An 11454-nucleotide genomic window follows, 5' to 3' on the forward strand; every position below is an offset into this window, starting at 1 on the left:
ATATCGGGGGCCGCCTGTTTGGGGACGCTGGTGTGGGAGCAGCTCCCCCAAATGGAGGATGTTGTGCCGGCGCCCCCCAAACAGAGGTGTCAGCACCCTTGCCGGTGCCTATTTGGAGGCTACCGGTGGAGATACTCTAGCATGTCTTATCATTCAACTATATAACGTTCTCCATTTGAAACGTTGTATTGACATGTACCTCGTCACTTTGGCACTCCAAATCCAGGAGCAGCATCTGCAGTAGAACTGGAAACCGTACTTGGGAGGATGCTTCTTCACTTCAGCGGAGCTTTTCCTCGTCACTGGCTTGATATCAAGCCAACTTTCAAGGACTTCTTTTCCACGTTGCTCTTTTTGGGTTGTTAACGGTGGGTTTTTTTTTTACTCTCTTCGATCTATATAACTTGTCACTAAAATAAATATATCTACAACTAAATATGTCTAAATACATCTATATTAGTATCGAGTAATATAAATCGGAGGGAGTACTAGTTTTGTTTCTCGCGCTGCCGGTATGTACCTTCGCGTGATCCGGTGCGACCATCAACTGTATGCCAATATGCCATGCATGTTTGCTCTCCAAACAAAAGTGTGGGCCTAACGCTGGGACCCACGTGTCGGTGTTGTTCGTACGTCCAATGGGCTAGCAAATTCATTGAACAATTAACTAAAATCATAATTTCAAAAATCGTAGATTACGTTCACCAACATTGGGTTTTAAAAAATACTCACAAGGGGGTTCACCTGTCGAAAACAATATTTTCTCGGGATTCACAAAATTGTTGAAAAAAATCGTTGGGTTTCTAAAGATATTTATTTGTAGTGTCACAATCACCCACTCGTAAAAAAATAATTGAGTAATTTTGACATTACTTTTCTATTTTTATTTTTCATAATGACCTTTTGTTCCAACTGTACTTTAGTGTAAAAAAATTTGTACTATACGCGACGCAGACAAGAATGGAACATGCACACGACCAAACAGTTATGGGCGGGTACGCGGTACCGATCAAAGACGGTGTATAGCACCTTCCAACTAGAGGACACAGCTGGCACGAGCTGGCACTTAATTCCGTTGTATCCCCATTCCCGTTCGTTCGTCTATCATTCGCGTGTCGTCCAAAGAGAAAGAGAAAAACCACTCGCACAGCCTAGCTCCCCTCGCGTCTCGTCAGTGAATTCCTCGGCATATCGGCGATAGGCCTGGCGCCGGCGCGCGGTGGCGGTGCCTTCATCAGCTTCTCGCCCTTCTCGACAGGTAATTTAGAAAGAGGCTTTGATTTGGTACATCTGGTTGATGCAGACCATGTTTACTGCTTTCCGTCAGTTGGTGCTTACTGTCTTAAAGCTCAGAGAAATCAGCGCACTGCTTCAGACATTCAGTACATCTAATTTCCTGTGATCTACTAGCGTGTATACGCACAGTCTATCTTTCTTTCTTTTTTCACAGTTTTCAGTTCTATATTTATTTCTCATATTTATAGGTTCCAGCTTTATAAATAGCTGAAGACTTTTCATGTTCTCATTGCCACTATCAACCTTATGGAGGAAATAAAAAAATTAACTTGACTATATTGTATACCTACCTTTATTTTCCATTCGATGTTGTTTCCATATTTTTGATAGTACTTATATAACCGTCCACAACTGAGCCACACTATTTGCCTTGCAGTGCATCTTCTTAAGTTAAAATGCAAGCGGTCGCTCCTTTTGGTGATTGGTGCGGAGCTACTATCAACACGATCATAAGTCCATTCTACAATCGTTTTGCAAAGCATGCATTGTATTGCTTCACGGCTGGCTCAAACGTGAGGGATCACAGGATAGAAACTGAGGCTTTGAAACTCAAACAAGCAGGCGTCCAACAGAAGATTCGAGATGACGAGCATACGTTGGAAGCCGTTCCAACAGACCAGGCAAGATTATGGCTGGATTCGGCGAATAGAGCTGTATCTGAAGAAGAGGCAAACCACCTGCTGTACGAACATAGGTACCGATTATGCGGGTGCTGCTACCCAAATTTCTTGGAAAACTATAAGATCAGTAAGCGAGCGGATGAGCAGCAGAAACAGGTAAAATCAATCATGAGTAATGCACCAGGTGATAATAATATCACACGTGCGCCAGATCCACGTCCGGTCGAGAGTATGCTTGTAGATCTTAATCCAATACCGCCAAGCAGATGGGTTATTCTCCGGCGTGCTCTCCAGTTCATCGTGAGCAATGATCCCAATGAGGGGATAGTTGGAATGTGGGGTCCAGACAAAGATGATAACACAAATTTCCTCAAGCATATCAACAATTCATTTCTTGAACAAAGTCTCTTTGATTTTGTTATCTTTGTTCCAAGCCCTAGCGATTGCTCGGTAACAAATATTCAATATGAAATCATAAGCAGGCTCGGTATGAAGAAGGATGGTAACGAGGCCACTCGAGCCACCAGGATATGTGGACAGCTCGAGAACAAAAATTTCCTGCTGATCGTGGATGACCTCCATCAGAATCTGGATCTTCAAGCGGTTGGCATTCCATATCCTCTTGGATTTGTGGGAGAGAAGAAGAGGAAAGTGGTAATCATGTCACTATCTGGATACAGATCCGTTGGTAATCTGATGGGTGTGAACAAAGATATTGAACTGCCTATATTGCAAGAGGAGGAAGCACGCGAGCTATTTAGACAGTCAATAAATTACCAAGGGGATCTTTATTCTGATCCCAGCATCGGGCCACATGCTACTGATCTGGTACGGACAATAAATGGCCTACCATCGGAACTGGTACGTTATGGGAAGTCAATGCGTGGAACAACGGATGCAAGTTCCTGGAAAGTTGCTATAGATGATGTAACAAGTAAATTTTCTAGGTTACGTTCAGTAAGTGTTAATTTGTGCCAAAGCTCAATTTTTCTAGGAATCTATAGCTGGTCATAAACCCGTTTTCTGAGCACTAACCTATGTCTCTTTTTTATGCCTTGAAGATAGAAGACACTCTCCGTCTCATTGAGGATGATCCCACGTTGGGAGTAATTGGAATATGGGGTCCAGGTGGAGTGGGAAAAACACATCTTCTGAAAAAAATCCTGGGCTTTTTCAAAGGAAGGATGACTGTTATATGGGTGACAGCCTCCAAGGAATGTTCAGTGTTAAAGGTCCAAACACAAATTTTAGACGAGCTAAAACTGGAAGGGGATGGCAAAGGCAATGTGGGAACCCAAAGTGGCATGATTCGTGGCTTCCTCGAGAATAAAAACTTCCTTGTACTGTTGGATGACCTCTGGGAAAGAATTGATCTGGAAGTAGTTGGCATACCACTTCCCCTTGGAATTGAACCTTTGAACAAACTCAAGAGAAAAGTTGTGCTCACAACAAGAGGTACAAAAATTTGTGGTGAGATGGAGGTGAGAAAACAGATAGAAGTTCCATATATGCAGGAGAATGAGGCATGGGAGCTATTTAGAAAGAAGGTTGGAAACCAAACTATTTTTTCTCCTGGTATTGAGGATCGTGCAAGAATACTTGTGACTGAAATGAAGGGATTGCCTTTAGCTTTGGTAACTGTGGGAAGGGCAATGTATGGGAAATTTCATCCGGATCAATGGGATTCTGCCATCCAACATATGAAAAGGTCATGCTGCATTGACACAGATGAAGACCCCCTGGATATGGAGAAAGAAGTTTTCAGAAAGATCATATTTAGCTATGATAACTTGAGAAGCGAGAGGTTGAAGAACTGTTTCTTGACTTGTGCACTATGGCCAGAGGATCATGAGATTATGAGACAAGATCTCGCTAAATGTTGGGTTGGCTTAGGTTATGTGGATGAGGGGGGCATACAAAGTTCCTACACAAAAGCTTATAGTCTGATGAGCGACCTTACAGGTGCATGTTTGTTAGAGGGTTGTGGAGAATTGAATTATCGTTTCAAACTACATGATGTGATTCGTGATATGTCTTTATGGATCTCTTGTGGCTGCGGTAAGAACAATGACAACTGGTTTGTCCGTGCAGGGGTTGGCCCAGATGAAAATTTTAGCATCCCTTGGAGTAGTGCAGAATACATCTCATTAATGTTCAACAAGATGACAAAACTTCCTTCTGTTGGTGATCCGCTGAAACTCAGGGTCTTGTGCCTTCAAGAAAATAGGTTGGATGAAACAATAATAGGTGGAGTACTTGTGAATTGCGCTAAACTCACATATCTGGACTTGAGCCATAATGGACTCAAAAGGATACCTGAAAGCTTATGTGACCTGACAGAATTGATACATCTCAATTTGTCACTTAATTTGGGTATAGAGGAAGTGCCTCACAGCTTTGGTAACCTCATAAAGCTCAAGTTCCTGTACCTGCAGCCCAATGAAATAAAAATAATACCAAAGGAGGTCATATCTAGACTTGAAGCATTGGAAATAATACACGTGAATCTTAGCTGGGTATCTGATTGTATCAGATCTAATGTATATAGAGAGTTGGCCACACTGAATCACTTGAAAGTTGTTGTTACATCAGAAGGACTTCTGGATGCATGGACATCACTTCATGATGCGGCTGACCTACCCATCCGGTCTTTAAGTCTGGTACCATCTGCTAAAAAAGGGGAATTCCATCTCTATGATATTCTATCATTGAACTTCGCACAAAAGACCTTGTGTGAGCTGGTTATTGTAGGCGACAGAGATGCGATAGATATAACATTAATACAGAGGCCTGGACAACAACCCTACAGTTTTGGTGTTCTCAGTGACCTGAGCATGCGTGATTTGAAAGCATTGACAACAGTAAAATGGATGGGAACATCTCCAGCATCTGTATTTCCAAGGCTCACTTGCTTGATAGTGTCAGGCTGCCGCAAGCTAGAGCACGTGTCTTGGGCGATGTATCTGCCTTGCCTTGAAGAACTCAATGTAGAATGCAGTGATAGCATGCGGAAGGCTTTTACAAGGAATCATGTTGACAACGTGTGGAGTGGACAAGAGAATTCCCAGACATTTCCTTGCCTCAAGCACCTTTGTCTTCAGTACTGCAGAAGGCTGGTCACTATTGCAGATCCCGGTGTGACATTCCCATCCCTAGAGGTGCTGCAGATTGGAGATTGTCCGAAGCTGAAGAAGCTTCCTTTTGACATGGCCAGCTTGCCACAAAGTCTGAAGGTTCTACGGATGGGTGATACTGAATCCTGGGAGCGATTGGAACTGGAAGAAGGTGTCAAATCTTTCCTTCAACCCAAGCTTCGTCGGGTCCTATGTTGTGAGCTGGACCGAAGTATTGCCAGAGACCTGATGTGTTCTTGAGTGCAAGTAGCTAAGGTTTGTTGGCGTTTTTGCCCGACTGGCAGGAGTATGTAAATCATCCTTGCCGATTTGCCTGGAGGCGTTTTTCAGTTGTGCGAGACCTGATAATCAAACTTGCCCGGCATCTCGTCTGGGAGTGTGTTAAGACTTAAGACCGTGTAGTGTGTAAATGCTTCCTAGCGACATGCATCTGTGTAAAATATTGTAACCTGAAATCTCACTAGCGGGCGCGTGCCAGCCGGACGCGCCGAGCGGGCGCTGTCCTGGCCACAGATCGTTCTCCGCTAGACGGGTCTCAAAATAAAATCCCCATCGCGCACACACGTCATGACACGACACAGAAGCAAAACCAATCTAGCTGCTCCACAAAAACAGAGCACGTACCGACGATGGCGACGCCGCCGCCGCGCAACGCCGTGGTGGCATTCCTTTTCAGTTCCCCACGCCGCCGTGATGCTCTACTTCGCGCGCGCCCTCGCCGCCGCGGCGCCGGACGGGACGGCCATCTCGTTCCTCACCACCGCCGACTCCGTCGCGCAGCTCCGGAAAGCCGGTGCGCTCCTGGGCAACCTGCGTTTCGTAGAGGTCGCGGACGGGCTGCCAGCTCCGTCGGGGCAGATGCCAATGCTGCCCCTGCCTCGACGGATGGAGCTCTTCATGGTGGCGGCCGAGGCCGGTGGGATCAGGGACGGGCTCGAGGGAGCGCAAGCCTCCGGTGGCGACGCGGGTGAGCTGCGTCGTCGGGGATGCGTTCGTGTGGATGGCAGCCGAGGCGCTCGCCGCTACCGGCGCATCGTGGGTGCCCGTCTGGACCGCCGCGTCCGGCGCCCTCCTTGCGCACATCCGCACCAATGCCCTCCGCCAGGACGTCGTCGATCAGGGTACATCCTGCACATCAGAGCAAATTTGGTGGTTGATGGGTATTGGACAGAGCAACTTCGGAGCCTAATGACACAACTTTATTGCTCGGCGACGCAACATTGTTGTCTTTTAGAGCAATTTTTTGGTCTGACGAGGCAATTTTGGTTTAATAAGGCGCATTTCTAGTGCGTGACAAAGCTCAACATGTAAATTTTGATGTCCAACGACATAATTTTGGTGTCCGAAGATGCAACTTTGTTACCCGACAGAGCAATTTTGATGTACATGAGAGCAACTTTGGTACATGAGAAAGCAATTTTGGTGTTAACATAGCAACACTGATGTATAAACAGAGCAACTGTGACGCTGATGGTACAATTTTAGTGCACAACTTTGTAGTTAACAGATCATGGATGCGGCTCAACAAATTTTTTCTCTCGTTTCCCCTGTCCTTGTTTTTTTCCGTCCCTTTCTTACCCAACAAACAATTTTGGTACTAGTAAGGGCAATTTGGTGCCTGATAGCGCTATTTTTGTGTTCAACGGGAGCAACTTTGGTGCCTTATAGCAAAAGGTTGGTGCCCTACGAAGCAAATTTTGGGACAATTTTGGTGCTCGACGGCGCAATTCTAGCACATGACAATGCAAAGCAACTTTGAAACCCGACGGAGCAACTTCGCAACCCGACGGAGCAACTTTAATGCCCACCAGAGCAACTTCGGAGCCCGATAGAGCAACTTTACTGCCTGACAAAGCAACTTTACTCCCTAGCAGAGCAATTGGCTAATTAAATTTTGGTGCCCGATGGAGCAAATTTGGTCCCGACAAACCAACTTTTGTGCCCGGCGGCTGATAGAACAATTTTGGTGCCCGACAAAGCAAATTTGATGCCCCATAGAACAACTTTAGTGTGTGACAAAGCAATTTTGATACCCCACAGAGCAACTTTGGTCCACGGAAGAGCAACTTTGGAGCCCGACGGTGCCATTCTGGTGCACAAATTTCGTGCACCAAAGTTGCTTTGTTGTAAACGAAAGTTGCTCTGTCACATATCAAAGTTGCTTCTTAACAAATTTCGCCGGAACATATGGAATTGAGAACTAGTTTCGAAGATCTTATCGTCAGGATCCCGAAAGTGAAAGCGAATCATAATTTCGAGATTCGACACAAAAGTTATAGCGTTTTAAATTTATTTTGGGAAGTAATCATTAGCATCGGTGCATCCATGTGAGACCATGTGGGCATGTCTCAGGTGACCACGTGAGTTTCCTCTTTTGACTTTTGTGGAACTCGATCATACACAATATTACCATAAATAGGGATATGCCAGATTCTACTAACGGGCACGCGTGTGCTCCCTAGACGCGTCCATATTGTAATGGTACTTTTGTTTTGAACAAACAATATTTTAATAGTAATGTACAATGTGTGTGCATTTCCTTAAACTCTGCGCACGTCTCTCTTGACCTAAAGCTGCCCATAACGCATTGGTTTTCCGCCCGTTTAATTAAAAGTCGACACATGCTGGTCTAACCAAATTTGCTCGTTGCATGCCAACGGTGGTGACCATGCAAAGCTCAATACGATTGGTATCGCGCGAAGACTACTATTGCCGGATGTTCCACAGCTACGAAGTGTGGACACCGCGCAAGCCATCCCCCTAAACCACACTCAATTCCTACATCTGCATGTTTGTGCCAATGAAATCTCAGTTCTTCAGCAAGTGTGAAGAATATTGTTTTGAGTTTTGCTAATCAGATTTGATAAATATATAGCCCCATTTGGTATCTTGTTTCTACATCTGCATCGTTGTGCCAATGAACAAGAATGTAGGAAAATGCCTGCTGCAAGTTGACAATTTTCAATATCCACTGTAGCCATCTTGGTGTAAACATGAAACCGGCAGTAATAAATACACAGATTTGTTACACCTTGGGAGGTTTCTCCTTGGGAAGGGCATTACATTTCACTACGAATCAGAGCATAATATGCTCAGAGGAAAACAGATCCATCCGTTTGCTCTATAGCCTATGGTACAACATGGTCTTTCTCAGGTAAAGGCTTTATCCTACCAACACCTACAAAACTGCCCAGCAAAGGCATGCGCTGTAATCACTCTCATACAGTGTGTAGTCTTCTTGCAGTAAACTAAGGCGGCAAGGCAAAAATGTGAGCTAACTTGAGTTTAACCAAGTTCGCTATCTTAGTTCTCGTCATCCTCGCCAATGCTGGAGAGCAGGCTCTTCAGCACCTCGTAGGTCATGAAGGCTATCCCAACGCTAGGAACAACCTTCAGGTACTCCGGGACAATGCCTCGGTAGAAGCCACGAGGGCCTTCCTTCTGCAGGATTTGGCGGATGGTTCCAGCTATGCTCGATTTGTCAATAGGCGCTGCCCCAGCAGCACCGTGGAGTTGCATCCGCCGCTTTACAAGGTCAAGGGGAAATGTGGCTGCAATATTGAATAGTGTTTGTCACCCGAGATGAATTTAGTAGCAATGCAAATGAGTCATGTAAGCTAAACAACGATTCAGGTAATTAAGTACCAAAGACCACTTACCTGTCGATGCTGCAATACCAGATAGACTCCCAGAAAACAAGCTCACAATAGCGTTGGAATCATTCGGCCTGGTGCACATATGGGATCAGAAAAAAACAGAGATTGAATCCAAAAAAAAAAAAAAATTGATAATAGCCAACATGGCAAAATAATGCTCACCTTTCCATTTGCCAATGAGACCTCAGGGATTCGTATACATAGAAGCTGATTGCTATACCAGGTCCAACTCCCTGTAACTCGTAAAAGTTACTGGCAACCCAACTTAAAAACAAATCTCAGTAGAAGTGTACGGCTTACCAATAACGTGGCACCAAGACCTTTATACAATCCTCTGCCCGTCTCTTCTTTACAAATTGTAGACAATGTGTGAAATATGCCCTTGTAATACCTAGTGGTTTTCTGCAGGAATTTAAACATGAACTTAATTAGAATACAATAATAGCATGTTCCTTTGGACTGTAAAGTTGCATTGCGTGAAATTGAAACAAAAGGATGTTTATAAGTTCTAAATGGAAGTTAAATTGACCGATTGTTTGACTGTTATTCACAAAAGGAAGAAAAACATTACCTGTGTTGCCAAACGAGTTCGAACAACATCCAAAGGGTAAGTAACAGATGCCGCTGTGACTCCTGCCAAACCACCACCAAGCAGATTCACAACACCAGCATAATTTGGGTCGTCTAGGCCAGGCACCATTCTGAGGAACTGCAATGATATTTAAAACCATAACTACAACAATATTCAAAGTCACAACCGATCTTACATGTTCACATACTGAGACTTAGCGCTGACCTTTTTGTATCGCTCGTATGAGTAGAAGCTCATGGCAGAATAAGGTAACCGATGTACAATTGTCACTAGGTTGCCTTTCCAAAATGCCCCGAAGCCTTCTTCTCGAACAATCCGTGAAGCCTCGTGCCATATACTACACTTCCTTAGAGCTGCAGCATCTGAATGCATACCTGCCACCTGTCGGATCAGTATGTCACAAGCTCGTATAACAGATTTTATCATCAATGTGTGGTTAAGTGACACAAATTCAACACTGTTAGGTTCAGTATTCAGTAACATTTTGACGCAATTGTGATTGCATAACTAGAAACAAGGTTTAATTTAGGATGGTCAAACTACACCATAAGAAACTCAACGAAGGGAGTTAACTGGGGTATACAGTTCCAGACAACCAGTTAAGGTGAGGCACGAATTTATACATTCCATACAGAACTAAGTCAAGCAGAAAAGCAGTAAGTAGAACAGAAATGTGAATCTATTATGGTACTAAAATGCCTCCATCATTTAATTAGTTTAAAGAGCCTCAATGTTGAAAAGTAAAATGCACACCGAGCATGCCAGACACCCCATGAAAGAAGAAATTCTCCATTCATGCTCACACAACTTCATTAATTGCTACACCCCCAAGGTTTAACCCATGCTCTTTCAGTCCCTGCTTCCTCACTAGGTAACAGGGCAGAAAGAATCCAACAAATTTAATTGGGGGGGGGGTGGGGGGGATCCTTTCTCTCTGGTGAAATCTATCTTCTACGCATAATTCAACAAATACATCTCGTATGTCTTAATTAGGCGTCGATGGTACTCGTTCAATATGTGGGTTATCTGACATAATATGACACTGTTAGGTTCGCATTTAAAAACAACTCCATGCAATTGTGCAATCATGGATAGTGTATTGCACAAGAGATTTACAGCCAAGGCTTAACTTCAGACGGTCAAACTACACCCCGTAAAACTCAACGAAAGGGAGTAACTAGGGACCAGATGTGCAGAGTATCAGTAAAAAATAACAAAAATGATATAGTTCCTTATTGTCGAGGCAAGGAAATAATCTATGCATCGTATAGAACGAGCTAAGTTGAGGAATCTATATTGTTATTATCAGCATCCAGTTCTCTTTGAAGACTGAAGAAGCACATTCTTCCTCCATGCTCACATAGCCACATTAACTGCTACGCCCCAAGGTTTATCCCAAGCTTCTGCAGCTCCCAAATCCTCAATAGTACATTTAACAGGGGATTCCATTCGTTCGTGGTCAAAATCCTCTCCTAAGCGCCGACCAAAGCGTTACAGAATCGAGTGGATTGCAACAGATAGGGGAGAAATTCCGCAACTAGTCCCCGTCAGTGTTCCGTGTGCTCTGAAGACCCGACTCAGACAACAAATTCGCAGGTGCGACGGCAGAATATCGCCCTCCCCTGAGCGCGGGTGGGCGGCGGAGAGCGTGTGTACCTGGAAGAGGATGGTGAGACGGGCGAGTGGCGCGGTGCAGGTCTTGCTGACGACGCCCGCGAGCCCGCCCGCGGCCAGGTGCGCCGCCGTGCCGATGTGGCGCTGCTGCTGCTCCGGGCGGCGGGCCGCCGCCACGGCAGCCCGGCCGCCGTCGACGACCACGCCGCCCACCCGCGCCTCCGTCTGCATCGGGAGGGAGCGGGGATTGCGGCGGCTAGGGTTCGGTCGCGGTGCGTGGTCGGAGTTGGAAGCGGCGACGGGCGGGGGCGCGTAGTCTGCTCCGCCTCCGCACGTTTATATACTTTTTTTAATTTTATTACTGTTGATGATGATGATGATTTTTCTTGTGGAATTCTATTTAGATGCTTTGGCATCTCCATTGTTTCTTTCTTGGGACCGGGGTTATATATTTCGTCTTCCTTGCATCCATAGAATGATGGCATGAAGGGACTGGAAAAAAAAATGGCAAATATCGATTGAACTTAACAAGGAAGTCATTA

The 11454-nt window shown here is 45.0% G+C and overlaps 2 protein-coding genes across 3 annotated transcripts; one reads left to right on the plus strand and one right to left on the minus strand.

Moving 5' to 3' along the window:
- The first annotated feature begins 1071 nt into the window (after nucleotides 1-1071).
- Nucleotides 1072-5492, plus strand: LOC127325643 (probable disease resistance protein At1g61300). The gene is made up of 3 exons (XM_051352451.1): nucleotides 1072-1258; nucleotides 1673-2873; nucleotides 2978-5492. The coding sequence occupies exons 2-3, from the start codon at nucleotides 1692-1694 to the stop codon at nucleotides 5288-5290; spliced, it is 3495 nt and encodes a 1164-aa protein (XP_051208411.1). The 5' UTR covers nucleotides 1072-1258; nucleotides 1673-1691; the 3' UTR covers nucleotides 5291-5492.
- A 2517-nt stretch (nucleotides 5493-8009) lies between these two features.
- LOC127325529 (uncharacterized) lies at nucleotides 8010-11223 on the minus strand. 2 transcript variants are annotated; one of them, XM_051352323.2, is made up of 7 exons: nucleotides 10955-11223; nucleotides 9503-9679; nucleotides 9278-9415; nucleotides 9007-9108; nucleotides 8869-8939; nucleotides 8710-8777; nucleotides 8010-8601 (listed from the first exon to the last, which is right to left on the minus strand). In XM_051352323.2, exons 1-7 carry the CDS (start codon nucleotides 11141-11143, stop codon nucleotides 8354-8356), a joined length of 993 nt encoding a protein of 330 aa, XP_051208283.1. In that variant the 5' UTR covers nucleotides 11144-11223; the 3' UTR covers nucleotides 8010-8353. The 2 variants fall into 2 exon arrangements, with proteins under 2 accessions (XP_051208283.1, XP_051208284.1); XM_051352324.2 differs by having other exon boundaries at nucleotides 8012-8601; nucleotides 9503-9672; nucleotides 10955-11083.
- Nucleotides 11224-11454: the final 231 nt, after the last annotated feature.

Source organism: Lolium perenne, chromosome 3, assembly GCF_019359855.2.
Source record: "Lolium perenne isolate Kyuss_39 chromosome 3, Kyuss_2.0, whole genome shotgun sequence".
NCBI classification, from domain to species: Eukaryota; Viridiplantae; Streptophyta; class Magnoliopsida; order Poales; family Poaceae; genus Lolium; species Lolium perenne.